This window comes from Alnus glutinosa, chromosome 1 (genome assembly GCF_958979055.1).
Source record: "Alnus glutinosa chromosome 1, dhAlnGlut1.1, whole genome shotgun sequence".
Lineage (NCBI taxonomy): Eukaryota > Viridiplantae > Streptophyta > Magnoliopsida > Fagales > Betulaceae > Alnus > Alnus glutinosa.
This window is the reverse complement of record NC_084886.1, coordinates 25005574-25024150: the sequence shown is the minus strand read 5'-3', so window position 1 is coordinate 25024150 and position 18577 is coordinate 25005574. Positions and strand designations below refer to the sequence as shown.

General features: G+C 40.7%; 1 protein-coding gene across 1 annotated transcript in view; it reads right to left on the bottom strand.

Moving 5' to 3' along the window:
• Positions 1–74: 74 nt before the first annotated feature.
• Positions 75–18577, bottom strand: part of LOC133877790 (uncharacterized) — a 35622-nt gene continuing 17119 nt past the window's right edge. The window contains exon 8 of the mRNA XM_062316207.1: positions 75–831. Coding sequence (XP_062172191.1) covers positions 493–831 — 339 coding nt within the window. The 3' untranslated portion in view covers positions 75–492. The remainder of the gene's footprint in view (positions 832–18577) is intronic.

Genomic DNA, 18577 nt, shown 5'->3' with positions numbered 1-18577 from the left:
GAACAAGCACCGCATGACAAGATGATATAATTTGTAATGCAATATTTAATACTGCAAGTTTCACTACACACATGTTTTGGAAATGACAACGTTAGAAATATATAACTCTAAAATTGTAACCAAGTCATTTGAACATTCACATGTTGGAAACACAACACAAAGTAACAGCAAAAAAATCTCAAGAACAGCATCATGAAAGTATAACATTAGATTATGTAAAATAAAAGTTTACAAGACAAGAAGCTCACATTGCTATGTCGTCTACCAAGGAGATTGGGGCTGATTTGATTGTTCTTGCTTCAAACTTCAAAACATACTTGTAGGCTAGGGTTTTGAGACCTTTAAACCTTCTCCTAAATTCTGATTAAGAGACCAAGATATTGGCTCTAATGCCTACACAAACTCCCTTTAAATAGAAGCACTGGTTCTGGTGAGGCAAGGGTCTCCGGAAGAGATATCTACCACATAAAGACAGATGCATTAAGTTCCTTATCAACACCCATCATATGGAACTTCAAATATAGATTGATGGGTCCTCCAGTATGGTAAGCTTCTAACAAGTTCTTCACGTAACTTTGAGGCATAATCTTCCCATAAAGCAACTGCAGAAATGAAATCTGCCCAATCAAAGAAAAGCCATCGGCTCACATTGATAGTCATGCAGCTGAAGATCATCTCTGCCAGTTGAGGATCCTTTAAAAATACAGATTTCAAGCAATTCATTTTTTCCCTTTGCCCTTGAGAGAGTTGTACCACTACCACCTTTCCACTGTCTATTGTAACTTTGGAAGTCTGCAAATCAGAGGCTTTCCAAGTGGAAAACTGCACAACCTGTTCAGCAAAATGAATGGATTCAGAGGGGTATGTACCATCTGCAATGATTAACAGCCCAAAAACTGAAAATAAATAAATCAGTTAATACAGATGGTGGGGAAGGGACGTAATATAAACAATGGTTAGTAGAAATACGTCCGCCAAGCAGCATTTAAGTGATTGAATGTTCTAAAGAAATCTCATTATAGAAAATTCTTGCCATCAAGTACTCCATAAGACATCAAGAAAAATTAAGAGCCAGTTCATAAGAATTGCACAGCAGTTCCAGTCCTTGTATCCTGCCCATCAGAGATCAATCCTAAACTTTTTTCTTTAATATTTTTTTTATAATTAATTCAATTTCATTTGGAAGCGCAGAGGGGTGCAACCCGAGTACACATAAAGTATACAAGAGACACCTCCTATTAAGAACCTAATGAGAATTGTGTTAAAGAGCTTAAAAAACTTTTTTAGTACATAAAAAGCTATGCCAAGCAAAAATGAGTTTGCTTGGAAAAAAAACTTAAAAAGCACTTTCTTTTACTTTTTTTGCTTTAAGAAAGCTCAAAACTGTGTTTTGAGAGAAGCTTAAAAATGAAGCTTTTTCTAAGAAACTTTTTCTGGCTTTTTGATAGGTAAGACATCAATTTTATTGAAAAAGCGTACGGCACCCCTTGGTACACTGAAAGTATACAGGAAAAACACCTATCTAGAAATAGAAAATCGAGTGAGAAAGTTAGAAAAAGAAATATACAAATGATGGACATAAGCCGAAGTCCAACAATACAAAAGAGTGATAGAGCAGAGAAAAGATCTCTTCCAAGGATCCTTCCAAGTCTTCAAAACTCCTATTGTTTCTTTCCCACCATAAGCACCAAAAGATACAAATAGGCGTCATTTTCCAAATAGCAGCACTCCTTGATCTACCAAATGACCACCAAGATGCAAGCAAGTCAATAACCCGTCTAGGCATAACCCAAGACATCCTGAAATGGCTGAAGAGAGAATTCCACAAAACAGAAGTCACGTCGCAGTGGAGAAGCAGATGATCCGCAGTTTCCTTGGTCTTCTTACACACGCAGCATCGGTTGATCACGATAACATGCCGTTTCCTAAGGTTGGCCTGGGTGAGTATCTTACCGAGTGCCACAGTCCACACAAAGAAAGCAGCCTTAAGAGGAGCTTGAGTACGCCAAACACTTTTCCAGGGAAAGCGACTGCTACCAGTGCTAGTTAAGGAGTAAAAGGACTTGACTTTGAAAACTCTTTTTTTGGAGGGAACCCACCACAAACTATCTTCATTGTCTCGATTCACTTTGACAGAGTGAAGCAATTGAAAGAAAGAAGCAAAGACATCCACCTCCCAATCATGAGCCTCCCTGATGAAGCTCACATTCCACTGGAATGAGTCACCCAATAGCTCCAGATTATCCGCAACAACAGCGTCCTTAAGACGAGCAATGCCAAATAAAGCTGGAAATGCTACTTTGAGAGTTGTGTCTCCACACCACAAATCATGCCAAAAACTGATCTTGGAGCCACCCCCCACGACAAATCTAGTGAAACAAGAGAACGAAATCCAACCTTTCCTGATGTTTTTCCATACCCCCACCCCAAAGGCACCGTCGGCTCAAGAGAGCACCAACCGCCCTAGAACTAGAAACGGAGAAAGTGAGAAACCCAATTCACTCGAAAGAAACAAACCAGAAGGAACCCTAGCCCGCAAGCCTGCACTCTGCACACTCGTACTTCTCATCTTCTCTTTCAGTGTTTCAAGTTTCACCCTTCAGTGATCGATCCCTTGACTCCCTTCCAGTCTTTCTCAGTGACACAGTGTCTCTTTCACACTTCGTCTTCACGCAGTCGTTCACCCTAATCACCCACCAGGTCGCCGTTCACGCAGGCACAACCACGAGCCCACGCCCCACGACGCCTCAGTGCCTCACACACAGCCACGAGTCCACGACGCTTCATCCTTCAGCCCTTCACAGGTACAGGTGCATTAATCACTTAATCTTTGTTGATTTTTGGTTTACAAAAATTGGGTGTTTCTTGTTTACAAAAATTGTATCATGTTGCATGTAGCAGTTGTTATGGGTGATTTGATTTTGAATGTGTATTGAAACGAAGTAGCATACACAGTTGAATGTGTTGTAATTCTTTGAATCTAACTCCTAGAGTTTATATTACATTTTCCCCTTTTCGTTGGCCCTCTTTTTGTCCCCCGCATCACTCTTTTATCGAGCATGTGTCCCACAGTCCACTCATTGTCCCCATGCGCCCTTTACTCTGCAGTCTCTGTGAGTATCCCCTAGTTGGAGTTGTAAATCTATAGATTTGTTGGTGGTCTTGTTTTTTTGTTTTTTTTATTTAATAATTTGAAAAGTATTTTTGTGTTTAAATTATTTGTTAACATTTTTGTTTTTAGAAGAGAAAACAAAAGACAGAAATTTTCTTTTACACAGAGTCCAGCGAAACATTATAAAACCACTGACATAAAACAATTCACCAAAAAAATGTTTACAGTATTCCTTTGTCCATTAATGTATCTTTTGGTTGGCTACTCAGAAAACAATACAAAGAGAAAAAAACAAATAAAGGAGTAGAAAAACACAATAAAACAAATAATCCCAATCAGTTTTTTCCATGGGGATACTGCATTCTGATTTGGTTTGAAAAATGTAACTAGATGAATATGGTCGTAATTTTTTTTGTTTTTAACAAAGACTAGTCTAAAAATTAGGTAAAACTGTATTAATTGTGAAATAAAGAAAAGATTAATTTCTAACATTACTCTCAAGTAATTTTGTGTTTGTTCACGGCTCATGCTATTTATTGATCTGTTTTTTTTTTTTTTTTTTAATATGAACTCTTCATAATTGATCAGTTTCCTCAAAACCAAATAATTTTGATACATCCTTTATTGTCTAGATTATTCGGATTCTAACAAAGCTTATCATATATTTTGAGCAGCTCATCTATTGTGTGACTTGTGTCCAATCATGAATCAGGATCAAGAGCAGCCTGAGCAGATAAGATTATTAGCCTTTTAAATTCCAAGTTTTCTTTGTGAACTAGATTTTATGTACTATCTAATTTGGATTGAAGAACTAATTTACTAATAATGATGTGTGTAGATGAGTAATGAAGTACTTGATGATATTGTTAGAGACTTTGAGGATGATGTGGTTGAATTGACTACAATAGAAGAAGATAACTCTGTTTGTGTGGAGAAAGAGAAAAAATGCCACAAGCGTAAGAGGACTTCAGCCGTTTGGAAACATTTTGATGCCATTCGTGGTAAAGAGGGTGAGAAGTTAAAAGGCAAAACGCAAGTTGTGTGGTACTGTATACTTGGCTCAAAGTAATTATGGAACTGGAAATTTGAAGCGTCACATAGACAGTTGTCCAAGGAGAAACACTAGTGATGTTGGGCAGATGCTCTTATCTAGAAGTCAGGGATCTTTGTCTGTAAGTAACTCTAAATTTTGTCCCAAAAAATTTAGAAAACTGTTGGTTGCTTCGGTCATTAAGCATGACTTGCCTTTTCGATATCTTGAGTATGATGGCATAAGAGAGATGATAAAATATTTGTATCCTGATGCACCGCTTATCTCTAGAAATACTCTTAAAGCTGATTTGAAAAATTTGCATATGAGGGAGAAACAAAAGGTTAAATTTATGTTGAATGGTTGTCCTGAGAGGATTTGTTTAACATCTAATTTGTAGACTTCTTTGACTACTAATGGATATATGTGTCTCACAGCACATTTTATTGACAAGAATTGGGTATTAACTAAAAGGGTGTTAAACTTTTCATTCATGCCCCCACCACATAATGGTATATTTTTGTGTGAAAAAACGTATAATATGCTAGAAGTGTGGGGGATTGAGACTAAGGTTTTCACTATAACATTGGATAATATTTTTTCCAATGATATTTGTGTTGTTTTATTAAGAAATCAATTGAACATGAAAAAAGCCCTTCTTTGTGAATGCAAGTTCTTTCACATTCGTTGTTGTGCACACATTCTTAATTTAATAGTTCAAGATGGTTTGAAAGAGATTGATAGTGCTCTCCAAAAGATTCGTGACAGTGTGAAGTTTTTTTTTTTTTTTTTTTTAATGTTTAAAAAAAAAAAAAAAAGTACATTGTGAAGTGTTAAGAGGATCACAAATGAGAAAACAAAATTTCCTTTAGGCTGTGAATAAAATGTCATTGGATAGTAGAAATGGACTAAAACAAGATGTGCCAACCAGATGGAATTCTACATATCTTATGCTTGAGACTACTATTCATTATCGGAGTGCTTTTGGTTATTTAGAGATAATTGATTCAAACTATAAGCATTGCCCTACTGAACCTGAGTGGGAAAAAGCAACTCATATTTGTTGTTTTTTGGCTTCCTTTTACCATGATACATGTGAGTTTTCTAGTACCAAATATCCCACAGTCAACCTCTACTTTCCTGTGATTTTTGACATTTATGTAACCTTTAAGGAAGAAGTTGAGAGCTAGGATGAATATAAGAGATTAATGGCAACACAAATGCTCTCTAAATTTGAGAAATATTAGTCAGAATTTAGTGTAGTGTTGGCTCTTGCAGCTGTGTTGGATCCTCGTTTCAAGCTTCAACTTGTAAATTTCTATTATTTGAAGATTTATGGAGTTAATAATTCTAGAGAGTATTGTCATATTCGTGATAAATTGGTCTATCTTTTTATGGAGTATGGTGGTTCATCATCTACATCTTCAAGTAACCATGTCTCTTGATACAAGACATGTTGATCCCTAAGTATCCCAACCACAAGTCAAGGCTGTCAAGTGGACTTCCGCAACGATGAAGGTAAAATTATATGTTTATTCTGTGATTTATGTGTTATTGTTAGTAACTTAGTATATATACTCCTAACTACTTAGTAAATGATATTCATATTATCTTTTTTTAATTGTAGGTATTTTTTAGTTCTGGTAGGGATGATGTTCAAGCAAATAAGAATCAATTAGAACTTTATTTGGATGAACCCAGGATGATGAATGATGCAGAGGGAAATTTTGACATTCTTTCATACTGGAAAGTAAATGAATTTCGTTATCCTATAGTAGCTGCTATGGCTCGTGATATTTTGAGTATTCCTATTTCTACTGTTGCTTCAGAATCCACTTTTAGTGTTGGTGGACGTGTGATTGATCAATATAGGAGTTTGCTCAAACCTGATATTGTTGAGGCACTAGTATGCACCGGTTTTGGTTATATGAAGAAAAATGTAATATTTGCTATTTGTATATTTATTTTTTTCATTAACTTATATTATTTTTTTATTACACTAATTCCTCTTATCTTTTGATGTAGAATTGACACAAATGAAGTTTGATGAGCCTGAAGAAGATATTTTGACTTTGAATTTCAATTCCAATGATATTTCAAGTTCATCAGGAGCAAATTCTATTAATATTCCTTGACATTGACTTATATGTGGATGAGTTCTTTTTATGGGGTTTGTTTTGATTATGGGGTTTGTTTTGCCCTTACTAGTTGACTGAAACTAAATTCTGTTTTACCCTTACTAGTTGTAAATTTTTTTTTTATGTTTAGTTAACTTAAGTTTAATTTGAGAGGAATAGCTTAGTATTTTTCTTTTTGTATTCCTCTCAAATTTTAACAGAATATTGATAGTCAAATATTGTTTGTAAAGTAATGTTGAGTTGATGATTGCATATTAGAACTTGGAAGATCTCTAACAATCCTACCTTGATTGTCTAAGTTTTGAGCTAAGATTATTGCATTAGTGATAAGTCCTTACTTGTTTTATGTCAGTCAATGGGTTGAAATGTTGAATCATTTGTAACTCTTTACAATTTATTTATGTATAATTTTATTCATTTTTTGTTATAAAGTGGGTGGAGCACAAATATTGCACTTAGCTCATTTTTTGTCTTTGTAGAATTTCATGGTAAAAATTAAAAAAAAAAATACCAGTTTTTATTTTTCTTGGATAAATAACTATGAAATTGATGTCGGGTTGGGTTGTGCCGTGTTGGGTTAACGGGTTACACGATTATTAATCGTGTTTATCAGGTCGTGTTCGGGTCACGGGTCCCAACCCGATTAATAATCGGGTCGGACTCGTGTCATACCCGTTTAGGTAATCGGGTCGGTCGGGTTGACATGAACCCGAATTGTCAAGCCTAAACTGCCCCTAAGGTTACCATATTTAGAGTCAACCACGACTCTCCACCAAACATCTCGCTCAGACCCATAATGCCATAGCCATTTGCCTAGAAGGGCTCGATTGAAGGTCCTCAAGTTTCTGATACCCAATCTTCCCTCAGAGATCTGAGAGCAAACCTCGTCCCATCTGACCAAGTGATATTTAAATTCTTCACCTATCCTTCCCCAAAGAAAGTCTCTTTGGAGCTTCTCAAAACGGTTGGCCACACAAATAGGAATGGAGAAGAGAGACAAGAAATACGTAGGAAGGTTGGAGAGTGTACTCTTGATGAGGGTAACCCTAGCACCCTTGGACAAATACAACCTTTGCCAACTGGCCAAACGACGCTCCATATTAACCACGATATCATCCTAGGTAGATGTAGCCTTGTGGCGCGTCCCAAGCGGCATGCCAAGATACTTCAAGGGTAGAGAGGACGTCCCACAACCCAAGATAGAAGCCAACTCGACAACATTGTCCACATTGCCAATAGGGACCAAGAGAGATTTAGCCAAATTGACCTTTAAACCAGAAACAGCTTCAAAACAAACTAGGAGTACACATAGGTAACGAAGATGGTCAGGATTAGCCCGATTGAAAACCAAGATGTCATCTGCAAACAACAAGTGAGAAATGTTGATCACAGCAAGCCTAGAACCCACCGAGAAGCCTGAAAGGCAACCACAATCAACAACACCAGAGAGCATTTTGCTCAAAGCCTCCATGACAACTATAAACAAGAGGGGAGAAAGAGGATCACCTTATCTCAGCCCTCTAGAACTATTGAAGAAGCCAGTCGACGAACCATTGACCAAAACAAAGTGACTCGCGGAAGAGATGCAATGAGAAATCCAAGAGACCCAGTTATCCCCAAAGCCGCATCTTTTCAGCATGTACAATAAGAACTTCTAGTTGACATGGTCGAAAGCCTTCATAATATCTAGTTTGCAAAGAACCCCTGGGATACCAGACTTGATACGGCTATCCAAGCATTCCAGGCTATGAGGACCAAGTCCAAAATATGTCTACCTTTCACAAAAGCGTTCTAAGGCTCTGAAATAATCTTCTCCAAAATACGGCTCATTCTATTAACGAGAACTTTAGCAATGATCTTGTAAATACCACTCACCAGGCTGATAGGCTGAAAGTTCGCAAGATCGGTTGCCCCGGGGGATTTGGGGATTAAAGCAATGAAAGAAGCGTTGAGGCTCTTCACAAATTTGCTATGAGCATGAAAATATGTGAAGACCCCCATGATATCAAATTTGATCACATCCCAGCAGTCTTGGAAAAAAGCCAAGGGGAAGCCATCACCTTGTCTCGGTTCATAAAGTTCACCACCTCTAGGACCTCCCTTTTCTGGCTTTTACTATAAACAAAAAGCTATGTTTTCCAACGCAACTCCAAGCAGGCTCCAAGGAGGAAAAGAAAAACACAAGTCCAAAAATTCACTAAAACTTAAAAAGTGAGGACTATTGTACGCCGCCATTCATGTGCATAAAGGAATTTGATATGATGGTCTTTAGCTCTATCACCGAAATCTCACAATCTTCAAAGTTCCTTGCATTCTGCTCTCTCCAAATGCACCACATTAAACACAAAGGAGCTAACCTCTAAGCTTCTAAAATGTTACGGCATCCCAACTGACCTCGCCAGCTAGTCAACAACTCTATCACCCTTCTAGGCATGACCCACTCTACACCAAAAAGACAGAAGATCGAAACCTACAATTCTCTCGCTACTTCAAAGTGAAGGAGAAGATGATCTATGGACTCCCTACTCCTCTGACACATGGAGTCTTGACACATAGAGCACCAATCCACCACTATGACATTCATCTTCCTCAGGTTATCCAAAGTTAAAATCTTCCTTAAGGCCGCTATCCACACAAAGAACGCCATTCTCAAAGAAGCCTCATCTCCAAATGCTCTTCCAAGAAAATGGGGAGCCAACGTGAGTGCACTATACATGATGGATCTTACTTCAAACATTTTCCTTTTGGAGGGGATCCAACAAATTTTATCCTCACCGCCTTGTCTCAACCTGAGAGAGTAAAGGATCAAAGAATGACATGACCAAGTCCACCTTCCAATCATGCACTTGTCTAGTAAATCATATATTCCACTGAAGAATGCTGTTAGAAAATTGCACATGATTTGCCACCCACACCTCCTTATAGCGAGCAATACTAAACAATGCTGGAAAGGTTACCCTTAGGGGGCTGGTCACCACACCACAAATCATGCCCAAACCTAATCTTAAACTCGTCTCCCACCTCATACATGACGAATCTAGAAAAACCTCCCCACCAACTCCTAATGTATTTCCACACTTCCACTCCGAAGGGCTCCACTACATCATTGAAACACTAGCCTCCCCTCGTGCTATCATATTTAGTTTCAACCACCAATCTCCACAAAGCCTCTCTCTTTCCATAGCATGACACCATAATCATTTTCCCAAGAGAGCTTGGTTAAACTAAATCATATTTGACCCCCAAACCACCAGAGCACACCGAAGAAAAATCTTTGACCGACTGACTAAATGGAACTTAATCTCGTCACCAACCCCACCCCACAAAAAATCCCTATAAAGTTTCTCAATCAGATTAGCAAAACCTACACAGTAATGGGGAAAATGGACAAATAATAAGTAGACCAATTGGAAAGAGTGCTTTAATCAGTGTCAACCTACCACCTTTAGACAAGTAAAGCCTCTTCCAATCAGCCAAACATCGTTCCATTTTTTCAATACCATCCCATATTTGATTAAGCTTTATACGAAGTTTCCTAAGGAAGACTCAAATACTTTATTGGCAAAGAGGCCACACTACAACCAAGGATACGAGACAAACCTCCCACATCATTCACATCGCCCACACTGACGAACTCTGATTTAGAAAGATTAGTCCTTAACCTCGAAACTGCTTTAGAACATAAGGAAAGACAACACAGATGGCAAAGATGTTCATGATATGCCTCACAAAAGATTAAGGTATCATTCGCAAACAAAAGATGAGACACTAGAAACCTGATAAAAACCCTCTATCCGTTATGGCAGACATCATCCTACTAGAAGCCTCTATGAAAACCACAAACAACAGAGGAGGTAAAGGATCCCTTGCCACTACTAAAGAATATAGAGGGAGATCCATAGATAATGGAGAAACACATCATAGAAATACAATGAGCTATTCAAGCTCTCCATTTCTCCACAAAGCCACATCTCTCCTCAACAAATACAGCAAGAACTCCCAATTTACATTATTAGAAGGAACCTCTAAGTCCAATTTACAGAGCGCACCAGGTTCTCTTGGTCTAATTTGGCTATCAAGACATTCATTAGCTACCAGAACTGAATCTAAAATATGTCTTCCCATGATGAATGCATTTTGAAACCTAGAAATAATCTTCTCCAATACTGTTTTCAACTTGTTTGCTAGGATTTTAGAGATTATTTTAGAAACATCTCCCACAAGATTAGCATGATGGAAACCCTTAAAATCCCGAAGGACCGGCTTTCTTACGGATAAGGGAAATAAAAGTTGCATTGAGGCTCTTTTCAAACTTCCCTCAAAGATGAAACTCCTTGAAAACATCCATGATATCCTCTTTTATATTTGGCCTCCAACAGAATTGTTCTGAAAAATGCTGATTGTAAAATTGCAAATATGCTTCGTTATTTATGCAGGGTCTTGAGGACATGGACCCATAAACAACTAAGGAATCCACGGTGTTGTTTCTTCTATTCGAATTTGCCACCCAATGGAAAATTTAGTGTTCTTGTGTCCCTCTCAACCAAAGAGTCCTTGCCTTCTACCTCCAGCTCACTTTTTCGAGAAGAATAAAATTCTTCAAGTCTCTAGTAATTGCTTCGTTTCTCAACCTTTCATCATTAGATAAGGGTCTTCCTTCTGCAATAATATCATGGTCACAGATTCCATCTAAAATATCCTTTTTCCCATTCCTAGTGTTGTCAAAAACGTCTTCATTCTATTTTTTTTCAAATTCGTTTTCAAAGCTCTCAATTTGCGCACCAAAATAAAACTAGGATAACCCTAAAAACGACATCCACCCCTATTTCACTTGTTCCATAAAGCCCTCTGCCTTCAACCACATATTGTCAAACGTAAACTATGGACTACTCTTGACCACAACGCCACAATCAAGCAACAAAGAGAAATGATCTGATAAGATTCTAGAAACTCTCCTTTTAGAGACATCAAGAAATTGAGCTTCCCAATCACGAGAAAGAAGAAACCTATCAATTATGGACCATGACAAAGAATCTTGATCATTGGACCACATGAAGTTCCCTCCTACACGAGGGATGTCCATGATACCCTTATCAAAGATGAATTAAAAAAACTCCAACATAGGTAGGGACTGCCAGGTGTCGCCTGATCTCTCACACAAGTAGCAAATGACATTAAATCGCCCCCAATACAAAATAGCATCTCCCACCAACTAATTAGCCTAGCCAATTCCTCCCAAAGCATTTTCTTGTCATTATCGTCATCTGGACCATAAACACCTACAAAAGCCCACTAAAAATTATCAATGACACTTCTAAGCATGCGATTGAAAACATTCCCACACAATCCTCAATCTTTTCCGCCACCCTCCTGCCCCCACATTAAGAAAATCCCTCCAAAAGCCCCTTTCGACCCCAAATAACACCAATCCACATTTTGAGAAACCCATAAACTGCGCACCACAGCCCTAGAAATATACTCCAATTTAGTTTCTTGTAAACAAACATTATCAGCCTTCCAATCCTCAACCTTTTATCCTTTTCATTCAGCCCTCTTACATTCCAGGAAAGAATCTTTTTTTTTTTTTTTTTTTTTTTTTTTTTTTTTGTAATTCAATTCATTAAAAGCGCAGAGGGGCACAACCCTTATGCACGGGAAGTATACAAGAGAGCCCCTAAATGGGATGAGAAGAGAATAAATTTAAAAAGTCTACAAAAGTAAAATCATTCAAGCAATGATGGGACGCTATCCAAATACATAACTTATTAAGCAAACGCTTCTATAACTCCACCATTGATGTCTCTACATCTTCAGAGAGCCGCGCATTCCGTTCCTACCAAATACACCACAATAAACACAATGAAGCTAACCGCCAAACTTGTTTAGCACAACCATACCCAACTGACGCGCCCCAACTAGTCAACAACTCCAACATTGTTCGTGGCATCACTCACTCTACCCCAAATAAGATAAGAATGTAACTCCAAAGATCACGGGCAACTTCGCAGTAAAGCAACAAATGATTAATAGACTCCCCATTCTTCTTACACATACAACACCACTCAATCACTAAGACATTCCTCTTACGCAAGTTATCATGCGTCAAAATTTTACCTAAAGCTGCTGACCATACAAAAAAGCCACCCTAGCCTAAACACGCAAAATCCTCTTCCACAGAAAAGATAGGCCATTTCTTCTAATTTGTACTTCATAATAGGAACTCACCTAAAAAAAAAAAACCATTTTTAAAGGGGTTCCAAACTAACTTATCGCCCTCTCCATGTCGAACATAAGTGGAGTAAATCCAATCGAAGAAAGAACCATCTCTATCTCCCAATCCTGAATTTGACTCATAAAAAGAACATTCCATCGAATAACTCCGTTATGAACGACCAAATTATCATCCACCATCGTATCTTTATTCCCCACAATACTAAATAGAACTGGAAAGCACTGCTTCAAAGAACTATCCCCACACCACCAATCATGCCAAAAACTAAGAAGTGACCCATCCCCCACCTCAAAACGAACAAAATTATAAAACTTCTCCCATCCCCTCCTAATATGTTTCCACACACCCACTCCATAGGAACCCGATACCTCTTTCGAACACCACCCACCCTTTAGGCTTTCAAATTTTGCGTCAATCACCAATCGCCATAACGCCTCTCTCTCCCTACCATACCTCCACAACCATTTACCCAGAAGAGCTTGATTAAACTGGATGAAGTTGTGAACTCCCAACCCACCTGAATGCAAAGGAGTACAAATCTTGTTCCATTTCACTAAATGAAATTTGGCCCCATCTCCAATACCACCCCAAAGAAAAGCCTTTAGAATATTATCAAGACGATTAGCCACCCTCACAAGAATTGGAAACAGCGACAAGAGATATGTAGGAAGATTGGAGAGCGTACTTTTAATAAGAGTCAACCGTCCACCCTTAGACAAATACTTCCATCCAACCAACCTCCTTTCCATTTTCTCAATAACACCATTCCAAATGGACACGGATTTGTAAGAAACTCCCAATGGCAAACCCAAGTATATCAAAGGCAAAGAAGCGACCCGACATCCAAGTAGGTGAGCCAACCTATCGACATCCTCTACCGCACCAATAGGAACAACTTCTAATTTTCCTAAGTTAATCCTTAAGCCCAAAGCTGCCTCAAAGCATAGAAAAATACACCTCAGATGTCGAATCTGTTCTTCTTGCTCACCACAAAAAAATCAACGTGTCATCAGTGAACAGTAAATGATTCACAACTAAAGTCTCGGACTCTCTGGATCCCACTGAAAACCCTGTCAAATTGCCCTGATCCAAAGCGGCAATCAGCATCCGGCTCAAAGCCTCCATAACCACCACAAACAAAAAAGGAGAAAGAGCAACTCCTTGTCGCAAACCACGAGAGCTATAAAAAAAAAACCGACGGGATTCCATTCACAAGAATAGAAAATCTCACCGTAGAAATACAAAAGCGTATCCAAGCCCTCTGTTTTTCTCTAAAAACACAACGGTGCAGCAAATATAGCAAGAAATCCCAATTCACATGATCATAAGCCTTCTCCAGATCCAACTTACACAGCAACCCAGGGACCCCTGATCGAATTTGACTATCCACACATTCATTGGCAATAAGCATAGAGTCTAATATTTGTCGACCACCAATAAACGCATTTTGAGTGTTGGAGATAATCTTGCCCAAGACTGATTTAAATCTATTCGCAAGGACCTTTGAAATAATCTTGTAAATCCCCCCTACCAAATTAATAGGGCGAAAATCTCTCACATCCATGGCACCAGTCTTCTTAGGAATCAAAGAGACAAAAGTAGCATTAAAGCTCTTTTCAAACTTGCCTCAAGAATGAAATTCTGCAAAAACAGCCATGATGTTAGTTTTTAAAAAATCCCAACACTTCTAAAAGAAAGCCAAAGTGAATCCATCGGACCTAGCGCTTTATCTCCATTCAAATCCCTGATCACATCCCACACCTCCTCCTCAAACACTCTTTCTAGCCAAATGCTCTTATCTGCATCAATGGATAAGAAAGACAGGCCCTCTCACCGCCAGGAAAGAATCTTAGGCTTCATTAAGCCCAAATAGAACCCCTTCCCTTTCCTTTACCCCTACTAGAGTGACCACCCTTAAGTTCATAGTTCATAGAACATGCCAATCTCTTTAGTTCACAGTCCCCTCTATTAGCTAACTTGGAAAGAGAACTTGGAGAACTAGCCGAACCATTTTGTTGTCAACTTTCTTCAATGGCAGTGAACAAAGCCATCATCTATTCCTCAAACCCCTCACAAGAAAATCCCAGAACATGACATAAATTTTTCACTCTCTGAACCACCCAATCTAAAGACAACAATTCACGCAACACATGATCTTCAATTATAGCAAGGGGGTGGACAGTCAAAGGCTCATTGTCCCTCATCTCCTTTCCAAGATAAGGCATCACTTCCATCAAAGGAGGATTCTCATCCCCACAGTAGGAAAACAGACTTGTTCCACAAATCCTTCCAAAGGGGTTGCCCGTACCAACTAGAATTCTTGACCCTCTTTGCTACGTTCCCCCAAACCATTCTCCAAAGGATCAAGGATGGCCCCAAAAAAACAACTCAAGGAAAGTAACCTTCCCCCTTCTCCATTGTCAAGAGCCCATTTCAGAACCTTAGGATCACCCACCATATCTATCACATCGAACTGAGTAATGGCCTTCTCTATGATGGAACTAAGTAAGAGTTCACCCACTTCAAAAGATCCATTCACCCACAACCTTAACCCCATAGTACTAGCCCCTGGTCAATCATCGGAAGACAAGCCCAAAGGAATACCCAGTTTTGAAAACCCAATTTCCCTTTGACTAACACCCTCAACTCCAACATTTGTGTTCCTACCGGTTCTTTCTCCAAAATACCCATGAGCTCCAACAGATACTATCGTCAGCAAATGAGAGGTTGAACAAGACATCCGTGACAAAACACCATCAATGAGGCCTAACAAAGGCCAAGGAGGTCCAACCATACAATCTCCAGTTCTCGTAAGAGATTTGGCAAGACTCCCAGAGAAACATCAGGCTCCACACCCTTGCTTGAACCCGCAAAGGCACCCGTTGCACCCTCCTTAGCTCTCCACTTAACAACGGGCTTGGGCTTAAACCAGCGATGATAAACAACAACTCGACTTGGCCAAGCCTCTTGTCACTCTTAGAGAGTTGGGCCTCCACACTTAAAGCTGAATTGAGAACAACCCAAACCTTTAGGCGAAAAAAGTCTAAACCCCCCCATTAACACTGGGCATCATCCCCTTGGGCCCTTCGGGTTTAGAAGAACTCGAGCCCACCTCCCTCATGGAACTAGGCCAAGCATTGCCTGACTTGTCGAGCCTAGAAGCATAGGATCCCGAAATAAGTTTACCCATGCCTGCGGACGAGATGGTTGAGGCCTTCCCCGACAAGTTGGTCTTGGGCTCATTACCCTTCACAGAGCCTTCAACATCAAGCCCACTAGATACCTAGCCCACCTCTATTCTCTCCAATCAACATTTCACGTCCCTTTAAAGAGAAACCAACATATTCCTCAAGGACCGCAATTCAAGGACTTCACTCAATACAACCAAAGGGACCTTCAGACTATCAATGCCAGCTTGAATTCCAAGACTTCCAGGTAATGTTGATGCCTCCCTCCTGCCACAACCATCAATTCCCCTCAACGTTCTATCCTTCGAAAGACCCACTTTTTTTTTTTTGATAAGTAAGAAGAACTTTTATAAAAAAAGCGTAAGGCGCCCCTAGGTACACAGGAAGTATACACAGGAACAACCAAAACTAACCCAAAAAAACCCAAAACACAAATGCCCCAGAACACAAAAGAACCAAACAAAATACAAAAGAACCCAACTAAGAACAATAAAACCCACTACCCGTCAAAGCACAACAGACCTACAACATATGTGCCTTGCCTTTCCTACGCCTAGAGGGGTAATTCGCATCACCATAGTTAATGGAACTATGCAAATTTAGAAGCTTCCTTTTCCCTTTAGACTTTTGACGCGCAAAAAACTGGAACTCCTCCTCCATGGCATCCTGAATAGCCAAAGCCTCCTCCCCAAAATCCCCATCCATCGCCCAATCTAATGGCAAACCATCCCAATAATCATCTTCATCCTCCTCCCACACCACAATCTCCCCGTTATGATCAAAGCCAACTGGCCAATTCCGAGTTTGGGAGAAACCATTCAAGCAACCACTCGAAGGGGAAGAAGGACCTACCACCCCATCATTGTTGACCTCCTGAAGCGCCACGGTAGGGACTGAAATCGGGGGAATATTGAGAAACCCCTTCCTAAAAAGGCCCTGATTCACTGGCGTCATTGCCTTCTTTATTGCAGGAGGTCTTGCCGCCTTCTCAGCTGGCGCCACTCCACCTGAAACCCTCTTAACAACGAAGCCAACTGTCATCTTCACAGCTTGCAAAGAGTCAGAAAGTAGCCCATCATTCCACTTCACAGAATGCCTTTCCCTCAATTTTTTTGCCCTTCTGTAGTAACACTAGAAGGGCTTAGAAGCCACCACAGGGAGGGGAGAGCGCAGCTTCTCTCCTAAAAGAGCTGCACCAGCGAGCGACGGAGCGGCAGAGAGGGGATTAGGAAACTGAAGCTTCCCCAAAGGAGTAAACTTAAAAGAAGTAGAAGCTGAACCCCCCGGAAAACCCAAATCCAGTGCCGGAGAAGGGGGGAAACCGAACCTATTAAAGGCTGGATTCACACTCGAGTAAGAAACCGCCGAAGGCACCTGGGACCTGCTCGACTCACCCCCGGAAAAAGACTCCGTTCCTGTATCTGTCCCTGTAACTGTCGCCGACGAAGACTCCGGCCTAGGATAGATCCCGACATCAGCCGAAGAAGCTGGACTCACGCCCACTTTATCTCCCAACGCTGACACCTCCAAACCCCCAAGAAGAATCCGATTCAGAACCAACCCAGAGGACATCTCCGTTGTCGTCTCCGGCGAGGTTGGCGGCGGACAAGAAACTTTAGGTTTCCGCTTGATTCGGGTCACGCGAAAACCTAAAGGTTTTCGAAATAGCCCCGACCCAGTAAATCGGCTCAGAACTCTCCCCACGGCCCGGCCCAAAGCCAAATAAAAACCAGAACCCAACTTACGCCACGTCCGCAATCTCGAAATTTCAAATTTCAAATGAGAGTCCTTACCCTGCGGACATACAATCTGGACTTTGCCCAACATATCAAGCCGGTGAGCCTCCAAGGAAAAGCAATCCACCACCGATCTCGGAATATCCTCTGCATGCCGCACCGCCGGAAGAAGATCGAACTCGCAAGGTGTCGCCCGCGAAGCCCTTAGCCCGGACCGACCATCACCCACTATGGGCATCTTCTTCGCAACAGCGGTCGAATCCGCCCTCACAACCTCCGCAAAAGAAGGCCCCGTCCACTTTGGAGCCAGGCCCAGAGTCATCCGAACTTCCTCCACAACCTTCTTCTCCGGTGTAGATGAGGAGCCGAGCCTGCCACTCACCGAACCTGAGACAAAATCGACAACCTTTCTCAGCTCGTCTGAGAATTTAAGCCATCCCCACCCTCCACGGCCCTCGGGGATAACAATGGATCCTTTCCGACCGCCCAATCCGAACATAGTCGCCTCTAAATAGCGCCCAGCTTCATTCCCACCTATCCGAGCAATTAGAACCTTCGAACCTTCTCTAAATGACTTCACAAAGACTTCCTCTGTCGGGAGACCCATCAACACTTCCAACGTCGACGCAAGCCATTCAGCGCTCTGAACATTCAACAAGACCACACCCAGAAAATTTTTCCTCTTCTCCTCCACCCTCAACGTCAACGCCCCACCCAGAACCGAGAAGGTGAAAGCCTTCGACTCCACTAAGAAAACCTTATCCATCAACGTCACCCCCGGGACTATGACAACCAAACCCAAAAAAACTACATCGCCGAACAAAGAACCACCCAGACGAAACAGAAGACCGAAAATCAAAGCTAAAGGACCAGACAGGAGGCTGAAAGAGATAGAGAATGTGAGAGGACGGATGAGAAGTCGAACCCCTAGCTGGACGCGCTCTCACGCGCCGTCACTAGGACAGAAGAGAGTTGTGCTTAACAGTGTAGCTCCAATCTTGAGGGAGGGAGTGGTGGGTTTGACCAACTGGTGGTCTTGCGCGCACGCTTTGTTATTCAACTTGAATCAGCAAAAGGGTCGAAAGACCCACTTTACCCCTGCATGAAGACGCAAATTCCTGAGACTGTCCCTCCCCTTCCA